This window comes from Chiloscyllium punctatum, chromosome 6 (assembly GCF_047496795.1).
Source record: "Chiloscyllium punctatum isolate Juve2018m chromosome 6, sChiPun1.3, whole genome shotgun sequence".
NCBI lineage: Eukaryota > Metazoa > Chordata > Chondrichthyes > Orectolobiformes > Hemiscylliidae > Chiloscyllium > Chiloscyllium punctatum.
The window spans coordinates 7,143,771-7,162,708 of NC_092744.1; the positions used below are offsets into that span (position 1 = coordinate 7,143,771).

The 18,938-nt window shown below is 42.5% G+C and overlaps 1 protein-coding gene across 6 annotated transcripts in view; it reads left to right on the forward strand.

Moving 5' to 3' along the window:
* The window catches only part of LOC140478693 (U2 snRNP-associated SURP motif-containing protein-like), an 83,622-nt gene extending 65,179 nt beyond the window's left edge, over positions 1-18,443 (forward strand). For all 6 annotated transcript variants that reach the window (XM_072571989.1, XM_072571988.1, XM_072571993.1 and 3 more), the window contains 7 exons: positions 710-805; positions 1,136-1,202; positions 4,166-4,346; positions 4,439-4,549; positions 7,494-7,621; positions 10,593-10,757; positions 17,873-18,443. In XM_072571989.1, the coding sequence (XP_072428090.1) occupies positions 710-805; positions 1,136-1,202; positions 4,166-4,346; positions 4,439-4,549; positions 7,494-7,621; positions 10,593-10,757; positions 17,873-18,011 (887 nt within the window). In that variant the 3' untranslated portion in view covers positions 18,012-18,443. The remainder of the gene's footprint in view (positions 1-709; positions 806-1,135; positions 1,203-4,165; positions 4,347-4,438; positions 4,550-7,493; positions 7,622-10,592; positions 10,758-17,872) is intronic.
* Positions 18,444-18,938: the final 495 nt, after the last annotated feature.

Below are 18,938 nucleotides of genomic sequence, written 5' to 3' on the forward strand. Positions count from 1 at the left end.
CTCTGTCTCTGTCTCTGTCTCTGTCTCTGTCTCTGTCTCTGTCTCTGTCTCTCTCTCTCTCTCTCTCTCTCTCTCTGTCTCTCTCTCTCTCTCTCTCTCTCTCTCTCTCTCTCTCTCTCTCCCTCCCCCTCCCCCTCTCTCTCTCTCTCTCTCTCTCTCTCTCTCTCTCTCTCTCTCTCCCTCTCTCTCTCTCCCTCTCTCTCTCTCCCTCTCTCTCTCTCCCTCTCTCTCTCTCCCTCCCTCCCTCCCCTCCCTCCCTCCCTCTCTCCCCCTGTCTGTCTCTCGCTCCGTCTCGCCCGCGCCCACGGCGCCCTGTCACTTGCGCTGTCGTGCTCTGTCTCTTGTGCGCTCGCTCTCTCGCTCTGGATGTCTCTGTCTGCATCTGCCTGTCTCTTGAGTTTTGAGAGCTGGAAACAAATGGATTTATGTCACAAGTATTTGCATGGATATATCTACCAATATGTATTCTTCACAAATGTTGCATAGGCTATTTTCCTTAATTTAGACAAATAATTGATAAACTCCTAAATTGCCCATTAACTAACGCAAAGTCTGATCATCCTGATTTATGTCAGTTTTAAATCCACTAGTGAAGTCAAGTTAACTCTGAAGCATCTTTAGTTTTCAAGGGAGAAGTGATTCAGACAATCTCTCATCTAATATTGAGACTTGGATGATAAAACCAAGTGTTTCTCTGTCTCTCTGTTAGTTGATGGCCCTGAAGACTCCAAGAAGTTTCAGTCAGTATTCAAAGTTGCTCCATCAAAATGGGAAGCAGTAGATGAAGCAGCATTAGAATCACAAGGTAAGTTGCAAAGGAACCCCGAGGTGATGACTCAGTTTTTCTACAGTTTGATGAACATTTTATGCAGTACAAACCATGTTATGAAACCTCTTGTCCAAATTGTAATGTTGAACTTGTTCTTCGATTGATCTTGGGATAAATGACTTAAACTTGGGAGTAGATCTAATTTTTGTCCAATCCTTTAAAGTCTTTAAGTCAAAGTAAACAAAGTTTTTTGCTAATAGTCGAATGCTTTTGGCAGGTAGTTTCACTACATGTTAAATTATTTGAAGTTAATGAAATAAGTTAATTGATTGTTACTGGAATGAGTAATAAACATACTTCTTGCAGCTGTTACAACTTCAAAATGGGAGCTCTTTGACCAACCGACTGAATCAGAAGAGGATGAACAGCCAGTGTACGTTGAAATTCTAACTTACAATAATGAGCAAACATTAGAATTAGGAAGTGATTAACTCCTGAAGGATTCATGAAAAATATGTCTAGTAGAACAAGCTAGGTATTTTTGTATGAATTGTCTATTGCATTTATGCTGCAAATGCTGGTTTTACTTAGGCTGTGGCATCAAACCAAAGGAGAAACCCACAAATGGGATGATACTGTAATGCTAGTGGCTCAGTGGTTAGCATGCTGCCTCGCAGCGCCAGGGACCCGAGTTCGAATCCAGCCTCGTGCGACTGTGTGTGGAATTTGCACATTCTGCCAGTGTCTGCGTGGGTTTTCTCCTGGTGCTCCCGTTTCCTCCCACAATTCAAAACAGAGTCGTAGAGATGTACAGCATGGAAACAGACCCTTCAGTCCAACTAGTCCATGCTGACCAGATATCCCAACCCAATCTAGTCCCACCTACCAGCAATCAGCCCATATCCCTCCAACCCCTTCCTATTCATATACCCATCCAAATGCCTCTTAAATGTTGCAATTGTACCAGCCTCCACCACTTTCTCTTGGCAGCTCATTCCACACACATACCACCCTCTGCGTGAAAACGTTGCCCCTTGGGTCTCTTTTATATCTTTCCCCTCTCACCTTAAACCTATGCCCTCTAGTTCTGGACTCCCCCATCCTGGGGAAAAGACGTTTGTCTATTTATCCTATCTATGCCCCTCATAATTTTATAAACCTCTATAAGGTCACCCCTCAGCCTCGGATGCTCCAGGGAAAACAGCCCCAGCCTGTTCAGCCTCTCCCTATAGCTCAAATCCGACAACTCTGGCATCATCCTTGTAAATCATTTCTGAACCATTTCAAGTTTCACACCTTTCCAATAGGAAGGAGACCAGAACTGTACGCAAAATTCCAATAGTGTCCTGTACAGTCGCAACATGACCTCCCAACTCCCTGTACTCAATACTCTGACCAACAAAGGAAAGCATACCAAATGCCGCCTTCACTATCCTATCTACCTGCAACTCCACTTTCAAGGAGCTATAACCTGCACTCTAAGGTCTCTTTGTTCAGTAAAACTTCCTAGGACCTTACCGTTAAATGCATAAGTGCTGGTAAGATTTGCTTTCCCAAAATGCAGGACCTCACATTAATCTAAATTAAACTCCATCTGCCATTTCTCAGCCCATTGGCCCATCTGGTCAAGATTACATTGTAATCTGAGGTAACCTTCTTCACTGTCCACTACACCTCCAACTTTGGTGTCGTCTGCAAACTTATTAACTGTACCTCTTATGCTCGCATCCAAATTATTTATGTAAATGACAAAAAGTAGAGGATCCAGCACCAATCCTTGTGGCACTCCACTGGTCACAGGCCTCCAGTCTGAAAAACAACCCTCCACCACCACCCTCTGTCTTCTACTTTTGAGCCAGTTCTGTATCCAAATGGCTAGTTCTCCCTGTATTCCGTGAGATCTAACCTTGCTAACCAGTCTCTCATAGGAAATCTTGTCAACGCCTTACTGAAGTCCGTATAGATCACATCTACCACTCTGTCATCTTTCTTACTTATTCAAAAAACTCAATCAAGTTTGTGAGACATGATTTCCCACGCATAAAGCCATGTTGACTATCCCTAATCAGTCCTTGCCTTTCCAAATACATGTACATCCTGTCCCTCAGGATTCCCTCCAACAACTTGCCCACCACTGAGGTCAGGCTCGCTGGTCTATAGTTCCCTGGCTTGTCCTTGCCACATTTCTTAAACAGTGGCACCCACATTAGCAACCTCCAGTCTTCTGGCACCTCACCTATGCCTATCAATAATACACATATCTCAGTAAGAGGCTCAGCAATCACTTCCCTAGCTTCCCACCAAGTTCTGGGGATTTACCCACTTTCATGCGTTGCAAGACATCCAGCACTTCCTCCTCTGTAATATGGGCACTTTTCAAGATGTCACCATCTATTTCCCTCCATCCTATATCTTCCATATCCTTTTCCACAGTAAATACTGATGCAAACTACTCATTTAGTATCTGCCGCATCCCTTGCGGGTCCACACATAGGCCGCCTTGTGGATCTTTGGGGGGGCCCTATTCTCTCCCTAGTTATCCTTTTGTCCTTAATGTATTTTTTAAAACCCTTTGGATTCTCCTTAACTCTATTTGCTAAAGCTATCTCATGTCCCCTTTTTGCCCTCCTGAAAGTATACTCCAACTGCCTTTGTACACCTCTAAGGATTCACTCGATCTATTCTGCCTATACCTGACATATGTTTCCTTTGTTTTCTTAACCAGACCCTCAATTTCTTTAGTCATCCAGCATTCCCTATACCTACCAGCCTTTCCTTTCACCCTGACAGGAATATACTTTTTCTGGACTCTCATTACCTCATTTCTGAAGGCTTCCCATTTTCTAGCCATCCCTTTACCTGTGAACATCTGCTTTTGAAAGATCTTGCCTAATATTGTTAAAGTTGGCCTTTCTCCAATTTAGAACTTCAACTTTTAGATCATGTGCAGGTTAGATGAATTGGCTGTGCAAAATTGCCATAGTGTTCAGGGATATGTAGGTCAGGTGCATTAGTCGGGGTAAATATAAGGTAGGGGAATGGGTCTGGGTGGGTTACTCCTTAGGAGGTTTGGTGTGGACCTGTTCAGCCGAAGGGCCTGTGTCCAAACTGTAGGGATTCTAATTATAATTCTTTTAAAAAATTCCTTTGGGAATCTAGATACACCACATCTACTGGGTCCCCGTTGTCCACTGTGTTCATAATGTCTTCATAGAATTCCAAAAGATTAGTTAAGCATGACCTGTCCTTCATGAACCCATGCTGTGTCTGCCCAACGGGACAATTTCTATCTAGATGCCTTGCTATTTCTTCCTTGATAATAGTAAAGTACGTTCTTTGTTTTTCGGTGAATCAAGATTTATTCTACTATAAGACTGACATGTTTGTAATTAATAGAGACAATACATTAAAGGGAAGTGATGATGAAGAAGTTGATGATGATATTGACGATCAGATACGGTCAGAGGAACTGCTTTATTTTTCTAACCCGGTTAAAGATGAATCGCTGGAATCTAAACCAGTTCTCAAGTATTCAGAAATGACTGAAGAAAAGCGAGCAAAGCTTCGAGAAATAGAGGTACAGATATTCTTTGTTGCAGTGTTTTCAGCAAAATCCTTCTGGGTTGTTTGTGTAAATATGTTCGTATGTAAAAATACTTCTCTTTTCAGCTTAAAGTAATGAAGTTCCAAGATGAGTTAGAATCTGGGAAGAGGTTAAAAAAGGCAGGTCAGACCATGCAAGAACAAGTGGAACATTATAGAGACAAACTACTTCAGAGGGTGAGAACACCATATTCTCATTAACTTGAGTTAAATAGATTTTGTTTCTTATTGCTTCATTTGATTGAGTTTGATTTGTCTCTCTGGTAAGACTGTTACTAAACTAATGAGTGTAATTATAATTGTAAATCGTGAGGTTGCCAGTTTGCTGATATTATAGCATCTGTAAGGATCATTTCATTTGCAGATTTATCTGTTATCTTTTCATATCTGCAAAGTATTTGTATTGCACAATTGGCACTTATGAAAATGTAATCTATTTCTGTCCTGTAACCCATAAAATAACAATTACTATCAGCAGATTTGATTCCATTGAGATTTAATCATGTTTTTCATTCAGTAGAAATTCATTTGGTAGGCATAATACTGCAAAGCTTGATTTAACATGTTGCTGCTTTTCTCCCATACACTTAAAATCATAGAAGTATATAGAGTGGTTACACCTTTTGGTCTGACTCATCCATGCTGACCAGATATTCTCAATAAATCTTCTCCCAGTTGCCAGTATTTGGCCCATATTCCCCCCGTACCCTTCCTATTTGTATACTCATCCAGATGCCTTTGAAATGTTGTGATTGTACTAGCTTGTGACTTCCTCTGGCAGTTCAATCCATACACACTCCACCTTCTGTGTGAAAAAATTGCCCCTTAAGTCTTTTTTTAAATCTTTCTCCTCTCACCTTAAACCTATGCCCTCTAGTTTTGGACTCCCTCCCCTGGGAAAATTACTTTGGCCATTCACACTCTTGTCCCTCCACTGTCTGTGAAATGGTTCTTTTCAGCCAAGTCCAAAGTGGCTGGATGAGAGAGTGAGTGAGAGAACTCTTGCACCTATAACCAGCCAGCTGCAAAGCAACATTGGTGGAAGCAATTTGCATGATTGTATTCCCCAAGCCTCCCTATCCATATCACTTATGACTTAATATCTCATCCAATGGCCATTGGCGATTAAACTAAGCTCCTTCTCAAAAAGTGGGAATAAAATGGACTTGTGCATTGCAAGTCAGTTAGTTCAAAATTGACTGTAGTAGCAATTGGAATCAATAGTGTGGAAAATAATGATCCATTTGGCAAACACAGGGCTAGTCAAGGTGAGCTCATACTGATTTGTCAAGATCAAATTAAACCTGTGCACTCTACTTTTGGACTCCCCTACCCTGGAGAAAAGACCTTGTCTATTCATCTTATCCATGCCCCTTGTGATTTTCTAAATCTCTATAAGGTCACCCCTCAGCCTTTGGCGCTTCAGGGAAAATAGTCCCAGTGTACTCAACTCTCCCTATAAGCTCAAACCCTCCTACCCTGGCAACATCCTTGTCAATTTTTTATGAACCCTTTCAAGTTTGACATCTTTCCTATAGTAAGGAGACCTGAATTGAACACAGTATTCCAAAGGTGGCCTAACCGATGTCCTGTACAGCCGCAACGTGACCTCCCAACTGCTGTGCTCAATGCACTGACCAATAAAGGCAAGTGTGCCAAATGCTGCCTTCACTACCCTGTCTACCTGTACCTCCATTTTCAAGGAGCTATAAATCTGGCCCCCCTCCAAGGTCTCTCTGCTTAGCAGCATTCCCCAGGACCTTACCATTCAGTGTCCAAGTTCTGCCCTGATTTTCCTTTGGATCAGAGAAGGATAAGAGAAGGTTTGGCAGATTTTGTTTATGATAAAAGGCTTAGGTAGAATGAGATTTTCCAGTAGTTAAAAGGTTGATCATACAAAGTGATTGACCAAAGAGTCAGAGGTAGCGTGAGGATCTCCATTAGAGAATTTTATAATTATTGTAAAGAGGAAAACAAAAAATTTCATGGCTAAGGGGGAGAAATGGGACGAATTGATTTGTTCTTTGAAAAATCTGGCACGGGCTTGATGGACTGAATGACCACTACCTGTGCTGTTCTGTTGTTCTATGTTTTAGTAGAGCCCATTCCTACAATGCTGAGATCTCTGTGTAGAGCAATAAGGAGAAGAATGCCCTGACTGACCTTTTATTTCCCCACTTGGCATAACACAAACTTTAACGTCTTTGTTATTGTCCTCATCCCTTGGGGTTCAGTGCCTAGTGTCCTGTTCTCTGGGCCAGCAACTTCCCGTTCAAGTGCCAAGCCAGCAATTTACAGCCTTGGAAGACATATTTACAGTATAATGTAAGGCAGACATTAAGAACTGGAGAATCCTTTGGTCAGGTCATAGAGATGTACAGCATGGAAACCAAACCTTCGGTCCAACCCGTCCATACCGACCAGATATCCCAACCCAATCTAGTCCCACCTGCCAGCACCCGGCCCATATCCCTCCAAACCCTTCCTATTCATATACCCATCCAAATGCCTCTTAAATGTTGCAATTGTACCAGCCTCCACCACTTCCTCTGGCAGCTCATTCCAAACACGTACCACCCTCTGCGTGAAAATGTTGACTCTTAGGTCTCTTTTATATCTTTCCCCTCTCACCCTAAACCTATGCCCTCTAGTTCTGGACTCCCCAACCCCAGGGAAAAGACTTTGCCTATTTATCCTATCCAGGTCCTCTTGATATAGAATGGCATCTCTCAAGACATTGCTGGGATGACAGCGCAGCAACCTGTTCCAGGAAAAGCTAGTTACAGAAACAGATATAAGCATCTGCTTCATTCATCACTAAATGTGGGAAAGCATCTTAAGATTTAAACTGACAACTGATAACTCAGCAGAGAATGGGGATTTTTTTTTTCTATACCTGAGTGACTTGCTGCATAAATATTGCTGAACAATTGGGGAAGTTGGTGTTTGTTATAGGTCCAAAATGAACCATTTAATGTTTTAATATCCTAATAAGAAATCCTTGACTGTTCCAAAATTTGTCGAGGGGAGTGTTTTCTTTGAGTTTCAGTTATGTTTTAAACCATTTGCTTTGTTTCACGATTGAGACTTGAACTTCAGTTATATTTTAACTTGCATTTAGGAGAAGGAGAAAGAACTGGAAAGAGAACGTGACAAAAAGGACAAAGAGAAAGAAGTGATTAAATCAGAGTACCGTATAAAAGAATGTAAAGAAAAAGAAAGCTCCTCCTCTCCTTCAAGCAAAGAAAGGTATTGTTTTCATTCCCAGTTGCGGTTTAAAGCTTAAGTTATCTAGTCACATGCCATTTTAATTTTGTTTTTCCTTTTCCCTTGGAATGTGGACAATGTTGGCAAATGCATGTTTAATCCTCAACCTGTAGTTACTGAGATATTAGTGGGTGGGCACTGCTGTGAACCTTTCTGTTCCCTATAGCTAAGGGATGTTCAAGAAATATGCAGTTTAATCATAGAGGATGGTTTTGATGTGGATGGGTTGAGATATTCATGGCTATCTCTGTTCAATGTAAGAATCACTCACTTCTGTGTTAAGCCTGGCTAGCTTTGCAAGTTGTGTAATTAAGTTGTGCAAGTGCCCTAACAACACTTAAGAAGCTTGACACTATCCAGGACAATGAAGCCTGCGTAATTGGCACTGCATCCACTCCTTCCACCACCTATATTCGATAGCAGCAGTGTGTACTATCTACAAGATGCGCTGCAGAAATTCACCAAAGATCCTCAGACAGCACCTTCCAAACCCACAACCACTTCCATCTAGAAGGGTAAGAGCAGCAGATACATGGGAACATCTTCAAGTTCCCTTCCAAGCCACTTGTGAGTATATCACCATTCCTTCATTGTCGCTAGGTCAAAGTCCTGGAATTCCCTTCCCATTGGCATTGTAGGTCAACTCCCAGCAGGTGAATTGCAGCAGTTCAAGAGGCAGCTCACCACCATGGGTCTCAAGGGTGACCAGGGCCCAGAAAATGACACCCACGTCCCACACAAAAAAAAATAAAAAATAATATTCAAACCGTAAATAAGATTAACAAGTTTTAGTTACATAAGCTTTGCGATTCAAATATATATAGAAAGTACTTAATGATTTTGACTTCAAGCAGTAATCAGTGCTTCTGAGGTGTTTGTCAAAATATTTGTGCAATTGAAATTAATAGTTGGCCATTTGTTTTTTTTCTCAATGTTTTTTTGAGGCAGGAAATTTTTTTTCAGTAGAGGAGAATTAATAATTTTTCAAAGTGATATACTGTATTTGTAGACTAACAAACGGAAGATCTCCTGCAGGGCAAGCAACATGCAAGAAATGCTAAAATCCTCTGAGATTCCCATTTCTAAAGGCAGCAATACTCTTGGTTACCCACAGGAAGCTATTGGGATAATCACAGAATTGATACTGTTTAATATATGGCATCAGTAATAATCAGCCAAAATTGAACTAACAGAGAGAATTCATAATAGAGAGAATTGTATGAGAAATAGAAGGAGTCTGTATATTACCTGCCGATGTTTGCTCTGTCATTCATTACATCAGGGCTAATCGTGTGTTTTGACTCCACTTTCCCACCCACTTCTTGCATCCCTTGGTTCCATGACAATGTGAAAATATGTCCATTCCAGCCTTAAACATATTCAACAATAGTGCATCCAGAATCCTCTGTAGACTCTCAACCCTCTGCACGAGTAAATTTCACTTTTCTCACTCCCAAATGATTGGCCTATGTTTTAGATTCTAACCAGTGGAAATAATCATTCAGCATCTGTCTTGCTGAGCCCCTTCAGATTCCTGTAAGTTTCAGTGAGAACCCAATTTACACAGTCCTTGAACATCAGATGACCCATTCATCCAAAGGACCAATGTACTGAATCTTTGTGACACCCCTTCCAGTGCAAGTACATCTTTTCTTAAGTAAAGATCAAAACTGCAGACAATTTTCTAGATACGGCCTCCCAAAGGCCTGTACAATTGATCATAGTCCTGTTGTCCAGTAGTTTTGCAATGAAGGGTCATGTTTCAGTTGTTTTCCTAATTACTGTATTTCGTGCTGACTTTTGAATTCTTTGCTTGAGGATATTCGAGTTTTTTTTAATGTAATGTTTATAAGTCTCACACCTTATTCTCTGGGTTTCTCTGTTATCTCCCTTTGGGTCCTTCATGTTCAGGGATCCTGACTTGTATTAACTATCAAACACCCATTCATTGAGATGCTGTATGTGTCTAACAGCCTATAAATAGAACTAACAGCTGAATAGCTCCCTGGCCTGTATAACTTATTAATTATTTATGCAGATCACATCACTGCCTCTTCTGATCAACCAAATTCAGAAAGTATTCTCTCTAAAAAGAATACCTGGATACTTAACGAGAGAATTCTATACATGTTGGAGATGATCTTGTAATGAATTACTTAATTGTTGACAATTGGTCTGATTTGAGAATTGTCATTCAGTGCTGTTAAATGAAGCTAAAACATTGATAATAAGAATATGTAATAGATATTTGAGTATTCCTGAAAGAGTATCATGCCTGTTAGACAGAAGCAGTAGGGCTTTCTCACATTTATCTTGGACAATGTGCATGATTCTCACTTGCTCAGATAAACCTCATTTCTCATAGCAATCCTAATAACAGTGAAACTTTTTATTTCTGCTATCTGTGTCTTTTAAAAATAATTTCATGGTATGTGGACATCTCTGTCAGGGCCAGTATTTGTCGCCTATCCCTAATTATCCTGAAAGTGGCTTGCTTTGCCATTTTGAGGGCAGTTAAAAGTCAGGAGGTCTGTGATGCTATTTTGACCAAGCCAGGTAAGAATGATAGATGTTCTTCGCTAAAGGATCTCAGTGAACAGTATAGGTTTTTAAAACCATCAATACTACTTCATTACAGAGACTAGTTTTAAACTTACGGATTTTTAAAAGTTTAATTTTAATACCAGCTTGGGGGGGGATGCTTGGTAGCTCAATGGTTAGCACTGCGGCATCAGTGCTGGGGATGTGAGTTTGATTCCCTCTCAGGCAATTGTCTGTTTGCACATTCTCTCCACGTCTGCGAGGGTTTCTTCCAGGTGTTCTGGTTTCCAGAGATTACTATGGACCACTATCCCTTCCAATTTAGAGTTATTATTGTTTGATATGATCCTGTGATACTGTAGCTTATGGTTTCAGATTCTAATTCTGGTCATGTATTGTAATGTTTTGATAGAAAAAGGAAACACAGTACATCTGTCAGTCCGACTCGTATTGCCAGGCGTGTGAAGTCACCATCACCGCGTTCAGAATGGTCAGAAAGATCACGTACCAAAGACAGTCCCCACACCAGGTCAACACACAAAAACACACCTAGGGATACAAATAAGAAGTCCAAAAGGTATGTCATATACTACATCCCATTATTGTGTGCTGCTTTGTGATTGTTCTTATTTGTTGAAGTGCTGAATGTAGAAACTGAGGCTGTATCCCCTTCCCTACTCTGCTCCCCTACCCCCACCTCTTTACTAAAATAGCAGATAAAGACAATTGCTCCCCTATGATTTGCTGGGTCAGGTGGCAGTATATTATATGAACTCTCAGCTATCAATTTGATTTCCACAGAAATCAGAAATGTTCTGGAAATGGATCTCAAAGATATAGAGTCATAGAGATGTACAGCCACAGAAACAGACTCTTTAGTCCAGCTCGTCTATACCGACCAGATATCCCAACCCAATCTAGTCCCACCTGCCAGCACCCGGCCCATATCCCTCCAAACCCTTCCTATTCATATACCCATCCAGATGCCTTTTAAATGTTGCTATCGTACAAGCTTCCACCACCACCTCTGGCAGCTCATTCCATACACATACCACCCTCTGTGTGAAAAGGTTGTCCCTCAGGTCTCTTTTATATATTTCCTATCTCGCCCTAAACCTATGCCCTCTAGTTCTGGACTCCCCCACAGCAGGGAAAGGACCTTCTCTATTTACGCTATCCATTAGATTAGATTAGATTACTTACAGTGTGGAAACAGGTCCTTCGGCCCAACAAGTCCACACCAACCTGCCGAAGCGCAACCCACCCAGACCCATTCCCCTACATTTACCCCTTCACCTAACACTTTAGCGTGGTCAATTCACCTGACCAGCACATTTTTTTTGGGTTGTGGGACGAAACCGGAACACCCGGAGGAAACCCACGCAGACACGGGGAGAATGTGCAAACTCCACACAGAGAGTCGCCTGAAGCGGGAAATGAACCCGGGGTCTCTGGCGCTGTGAGGCAGCAGTGCTAACCACTGAGCCACTGTGCCACCCACTCATGCCCCTCATGATTTCATAAACCTCTATAAGGTCACCCCTCAGCCTCCAATGCTCCAGGGAAAACAGCCTCAGCCTGTTCAATCTCTCCCTATAGTTCAAATCCTGCAACCCCGGCAACATCCTTGTAAATCTTCTCTGAACCTTTCACATTTCACAACATCTTTCCAATAAGAAGAAGACCAGATTTGCGCGCAATATTCCAACAGTGGCCTAACCAATGTCGTGTATAGCCACAGCGTGACCTCCCAACTCCTGTACTCAATACCCTAACCAATAAAGGAAAGCATACCAAATGCCGCCTTCACTATCCTATATACCTGTGACTCCACTTTCAAGGAGCTATGAACCTGCACTCCAAGGTCTCTTTGTTCAGCAACACTCTCTAGGACCTTACCAATAAGTGTATAAGTCCTACTAACATTTTCTTTCCCAAAATGCAGCACCTCACATTTATATAAATTAACCTCCATCTGACAATTACCAGCCCATTAACCCATCTGGTCAAGATCCTGTTGTAATCTCAGGTAACCTTCTTCACTGTCCACTACACCTCCAACTTTGGTCTCATCTGCAAACTTACTAACTGTACCTCTTATGCTCACATCCAAATCATTTATAATAAATAACAAAATTTAATGTAGCAAGCACCAATCCTTGTGGCACTCCACTGGTGACAGCCCTCCACTCTGAAATACAACCCTCTGTCTTCTACCTTTTTGAGCCAGTGCTGTATCCAAATGGCTACTCTGCCTGTATTCCATGAGACCTAACTTTGCTATCCAGTCTCCCATGGGGAACCCTGTCGAACGCCTTACTGACGTCCATACAGATCACACCTACCACTCTGCCCTCATCAATCCTCTTTATTACTTCTTCAGAAAACTTGATCAAGTTTGTGTGACATGATTTTATGTATTTTAAAAATCTTCGGAGCTTATTTAACTGAATTTGACTTGAACTAATGGCCCCAATTGTAAACAAACTGTCATGAAGTATTCAGATTTAAAAATCTTCAATAATAAATTTAGATTTCTACATGTTTAGTCACTGTAAATATGTTGCTCAAATTGTGTGTAGCAGTTTTGCTCACTTATTTCCTTCGTGTATTTGCTACACTGTTGCACAATTTTCCTTTGGTTTATCTCTGTTCCCATTCTCTGCTGAGTATATTAATTTCTTATTGGATTTTGGGTACATGGTGCCTCAACTCTGCCACATAGCCTGCGGAGGAGTGTGAGCAAACTATTCCACCAGGAGAGTGTCACACTAATCCCAATCCAGTCTTTGTGCATACTTTCAGTAGGGGTAATGGAGGGGGCTGAAACATCTACAGAGAGGGGAAAGCAATGGCCTAGCTGTACTATCGTAAGACTGTTTATCCAGAGACCCAGGTAATGTTCAGGGGACTCAGGTTCAAATCCCACAGATAGTGGAACTTAATTTCATTAACGTTTGGAATTAAGAGTCGAATGATGACCCTGAATCCATTGTCAATTATTAGGAAAAGGCCATCTGGTTCACGAATGCCCTTTAGGGAAAGAAGTCTGGCATCCTTACCTGGTCTGGACGACATGTGACTCTGGATCCACAGCAATGTGGTTGAGTCTTAACTTCCCTCTGGGCAATTAGGGATGAGCAATAAATGCTGGGCACGCCAGAGATGTCCTCTTCCCATGAATGAATAAAGGATCTGCACTACATTATTTGGGCGTGTAATTATTTCCATTTTTAATTGTAAAGTACAATCCAGTTATTTGAAAAACAATTGGGTGAAAACTAGCTCTTTTTTATTAGAAAACTTCACTGTTTGAACCATTTGGTCGTTTTTGTCTGTTTGGAAGCAGCTGTGTTAAAAGACTGGTAGTTAGGTTATCTTGACAGTATCTTCAACTATATCCACAATGGCACAGAATAAATGGAGTGAAGCTATTTCCGCTTGTTGAAGAAGCAAGAATGAGAGAGCATGGATTTTAAATGATGTGCAAACAAACAGAGGGTGATATGAAACAAAACCTTTTCGTACAGCAGGTAGTCTGGAAATATGACGGAAGCAAGTTCAGTTGAGGCACTCAAGGGCATTGAATGTTAATTTGGATAGTGATGGTGTGAGGATTATGGGGAAAAGGTATGAGATTGGCACAATAGAGCCAGTGCTGTGATGGACTGAATGGCCTCCTATACTGGAATACTTCTAGCACAATGAAGTGCACTCTGATACCTTGGTTTCACAGGCATGGACTGGTTGATTGCAGTCAGCCTGCTGCAGACAGTTGAAAGAATAGAATAGAAGTTTATTGTCAAGTGTACTTCATGAAAAATACAGTGAAAAGTTGTGTAAGTTACCTCACCACAGTGCCTACAATGACAGAGGTCATACATATAATATTTCATTTCTGAAAAATAAAATTAAGATAAAGTTCATCATGTTCCATTAATGGCTCCTGGATTTGCGGAAAGCCGATTAAGGAACGATAGGATACACTGAAGGTGCAGCTGGGATAAGACCTGGACCACTGGAATGCTGGGCCGGAAGCCTCTATCGAAGAAAACTGCCATGCCAGGCCAAGAATGCCACTCCTGGACAAGAACACCTGCCAAACTGATGGAATACCAGGAAGCCAAAGACAAGGACAACTTCCACACGGGGAAGAGACCTCCATGATGGACAAGAACATCACGCTATGCCAAGACTGCCGTTTCTCCTTCGGGCGCCCAGGCCTTTCCGTGGACCTGGAACTCAGCCTAGCTGGTGCGTCCAGGCCCGGGGAGTCAGCCTGAGCGTGCTCCTTGCTTGCAAAGAAACCTCAGGCTGGTGTGGAGACATGTCCACCTCGTCCTGGTGTTCCTGCCACCAAAGGTCTCCTCCTTTGCCTGCCACTCTCCAAAAATATATTTTGAAGCAGTGAAGTTTACAGGCTCACCTTCTGGGGCAATGGATACTTAGGCTGAATGGACCCTTTGGCCAAACCAATGGCAAGTCTGAGTAGCCTGCTGGTGTCCCTAGTCTGTGCTGTGTGGTCAGGGAGCAAGATCCATGGAGTGTGTAAAAGAACTCCAAGCTGAAGGGCAGGTGATGGAAACACTGAGCCTGGATTGGGTGAGGCAGGGCCTGGGGTAGAACCGGTGTCAGGTAGAGACTGAATCTGAGGTGGAGACCAGAACTGGGCAGGAGTGGGATTGGCTCTGCTTCTGGTGTGGAGGTAGAGGTTGGTGCTGGAGGCTGAGCCTGGTATGCCGGTCAGGTCCTCACTGTCTCTGGGGATGGAGGAGTGGGGAGCTGAGGTCAGGGCTCACTTTCTCTCTCTCTCTCTCTCACTGTCACTCACAGGGTGGAGGTAGGGTGGGGAAGAGTTTGGGTCTCCTTTCTGTCTCAAGGGGTTTTGGGTGGGGGTTCTGGTCTCTCACTCTTGCTCCCTCCCTCAGTTATTGGGGGAGTGTGGAAGGAGAGAATATGGGTTTCTCCTACCCTTCTTTAGAGGGGTGGGATGATGTGGTCAGGTCCCCAGTCCTCCTCTCCCCCTGGGGTATCAGGGTCTCCTCTCTCTCTGGGGTTTGGGGAAAGGGACTCTCTCTGGTCAAACAAAGGAACCCCTTGTGTACATGCAATATGTAGATTATACACTTGCTGCATTTGACTGTACAGCTGCATCAAAGAAATTCTTTACCTATTTCAATAAACTTTGTCCTGAGCTCAAATTGACCATTGGAAAAGAATAATTAAACAAGTTACCTTTTCTCTGTTTGTTGAGAAATCTGCCAGTGGATGCTCTCCCCTGCTAACTGCCACAAGGTATATTCAGTAAACACATTGCGATTCCTACAGTTCCACGTGCTACAAGATCAAACCTATTGGCAACTTTATAAATAATCTGCTAATCATCAGTTAGTTTTTTACCCGTTTGCTCAATACACTATCTATGTTTTGTTCACTCGTAGGACATTGGCATTGCTAGCTGGCCAGTATTTATTGTCCAACTCTAGTTGCCCTTGGAAATGTGGTGCATTGAACTGCTGCACTCCACATTGAGAGAATTCCAGGATTTTGATCCAGTGACGGTAAAGGAGTGGCAATATATTTGCAATTCAGTTTGATGAGTGGCTTGGAAGGGAACATGCAGGTGGTGGTGTTCCTATGTATCTGCTGCTCTTGACCTAGATGGAAGTGATCATGGGTTTGGAAGGTGCTGTCTGAGGATCTTTGGTGAATGTCTGAAGTGCATCCTTTTATATTGTACACACTGCTGCCGCAGAGTGTTGATGGTGGAGGGAGTGGATGTTTGCAGCCCGCTTGATTGGCACCACATCTACAATGTGTTGTTGAGGTTGCACTCATCCAGACAAGTGAGGAGTATTCCATCTCACACCTCGTTTGTGCCTTGTAGGTGGTGGATGGGCTTGGTGAGTCAGCAGGTGAGTTACCCAGTGCAGTATTCCTTGCCTTTGACCTGCTTTTGTAGCCTGTGTTTGTGGTGGATCTAGTTGAGCCACCCCAAGGATGTTGAGCCACCATGGTTGCAGTGCACCTCACATAACCTTAGAAGGGGAATGTCTTTCAAAAATGTGAACGTTGGGCATAGTCTCCAGTGCTACGGTTGACTCAGCTATTAGGAATATTTAGTAAATAGTCCAGAATTTTCTAAGAATTACACCAGAAATCATTTTAAGATGCAGTCCACATCGCAGAGATAACGTATCCTAGAAGTTACATATATTCATAAACGTGACCTTGTTTTGAGCTGTTACACCCTTTTTCATTGAGAAAGGGCAATAGACCGTTCCCTCCGTGACTACCTGGTCAGATCCACGCCTCCCCCCCCCAACAACCCACCCTCCCATGTTGGCACTTTCCCCTGCCACCGCAGGAACTGTAAAAAACCTGGATCCACCCTCACCTCTATCCAAGGCCCTAAAGGAGCCTTCCACATCCATCAAAATTTTACTTGCACATCCACTAATATCATTTATTGTATCCGTTGCTCCCGATGCAGTCTCCTCTACGTTGGGGAGACTGGGCGCCTCCTAGCAGAGCGCTTTAGGGAACATCTCTGGGACACCCGCACCAATCAACCACACCGCCCTGTGGCCCAACATTTCAACTCCCCCTCCCACTCTGCCGAAGACATGGAGGTCCTGGGCCTCCTTCACCGCCGCTCCCTCACCACCAGACGCCTGGAGGAAGAACACCTCATCTTTCGCCTTGGAACACTTCAACCCCAGGGCATCAATGTGGACTTCAACAGTTTCCTCATTTCCCCTTCCCCCACCTCACCCTAGTTCCAAACTTCCAGCTCAGTAACTGTCCCCATGACTTGCCCGGACCTGTCCTACCTGCCTATCTTCTTTTCCACCTATCCCCTCCACCCACTCCTCCCTGACCTATCACCTTCATCCCCTCCCCCACTCACCCATTGTACTCCATGCTACTTTCTCCCCACCCCCACCCTCCTCTAGTTTATCTCTTCACGCTTCAGGCTCACTGCCTTTATTCCTGATGAAGGGCTTTTGCCCGAAACGTCGATTTCGCTGCTCCTTGGATGCTGCCTGAACTGTTGTGCTCTTCCAGCACCACTAATCCAGAAATAGATTGCCACTGTCTGCTGCATTCCCCATGGCAATGTGTTGTGCAGTCAGAGTCTACCAGTTGGTCATTGGCTAGACTGACAGTTAAGAGTTCCTGAAGTATTACTATGCTGGCCATGACTTAACCAATCAGCAGCCTCTCTGCTGCATAAATTAGTGCTCTCCTTCTAAACTTGAGTTCTTCCCTCCTAGTCCTGATGAATGGAGGGCGAAAAGCCTTGTCTCAGTGTTTCTTTCCAGCAGTTTGGAACTACCTGAAATCTAGCATGTACATCATCACAAAGGTGCCATCATTTGGATATTGTACCTGAATACCTTTAAACTTGTTGAATTTGCTGCATTAAAATTAATCCAGCCTCTGTCTTTTTCCAACTCCTTTTAAAACTTATTAATTTTACTGAGTTTTCTGATACATCCTAATTTCTTCTTGAACTAAAATTAGTTGTTTGGTTATGTTTGTGTACTGATTTGCAACATTACAGATGTGAAATAAATGCAAGTATATAACACACTGTGCTGTGCTTGTGCACAGTTCTGCATTTCAACTCATATGTACAGTAGATATGTAATGGTCAATCATACGATTTTTTTTTACAATTCTGTGTAGATCTCGTTCTGGTTCAAGGACGCCGAAACGGTCCAAAAGATCTCGATCTAGGACACCCAGAAAATCTTCCAAAAAATCAAGATCTCAGTCCAGATCCCCACATCGATCACACAAGAAATCCAAGAAGAGCAAACACTAGTGAACTGTCCATAACTTTTTTCTGTAATTTTAGTTTTGTCCTGTGCCTGAACAAACTGTTGAGGAATATCATTCCTGGCTTTTTTTTTGAATGCACATATATTCATTATGAATATTCAACTCCAGTCAATCTGTGTGTTTTTTTGTATATGAAAAAGAAATGGACTTCTCTAGTGCTATGGCTTCATCATCCCCTAAACTCCCTGTTTGTAGATTGTGTAAAAACAAATCCCCCTTTTATGTTAGATTTTTCATGAGGATCCTTGTATGTCTCTTCCACCAGCAGTAGCAGTGTTGTATTTGCGGAGGTGTATGAGGAAGCCTGAAGCAGAGTGTTATCCTTTTGTAATTTTTAACATTCAATGAGAGTTGAATAAAAATCAGAACAGAAAGTTACATAATTTCTTGTTTTATAATAAAGTAAATGCAATAATGTTTGAATAACTCAACTGTGGATATTTTGAAGCTCAGTTTGCCTCACTACTCCATAATGTAGAGGATATTTACATCAGTGGGGCATCTAGCCCGGAACAGGTTATCTTGTTTTCTCATCTACGCTACATTTTAAAATTGCATACAAATCTGCAATCTTGTGTGGCTTAATGGACACAGTAAATGTTATAGAGCTGCATCTTGGCTAAAGTAGCCAACTTATCTCAACTGAATGTTTAGTCTGCAAATTTGAGCTCCAAATCCTTGTAAACTAAAGTGGCTAATATCTGTTTCCTTTTTAAACAAGGCACCTATAGTCAGAACAACCTGGCTAAAAATGAGTGATGAGGAGTCCAATGGTTAGAAATTCCAGGATTTACCCAGAATTCTTGAAGAACTGGATCACATGACAGGAAGTGAATAGCAAAGCTGCTTCCCAAACATTTGGCACAAGCACCTGGTGCCATTCTAAGATGCTAGCCATTGCTAAGCCAGG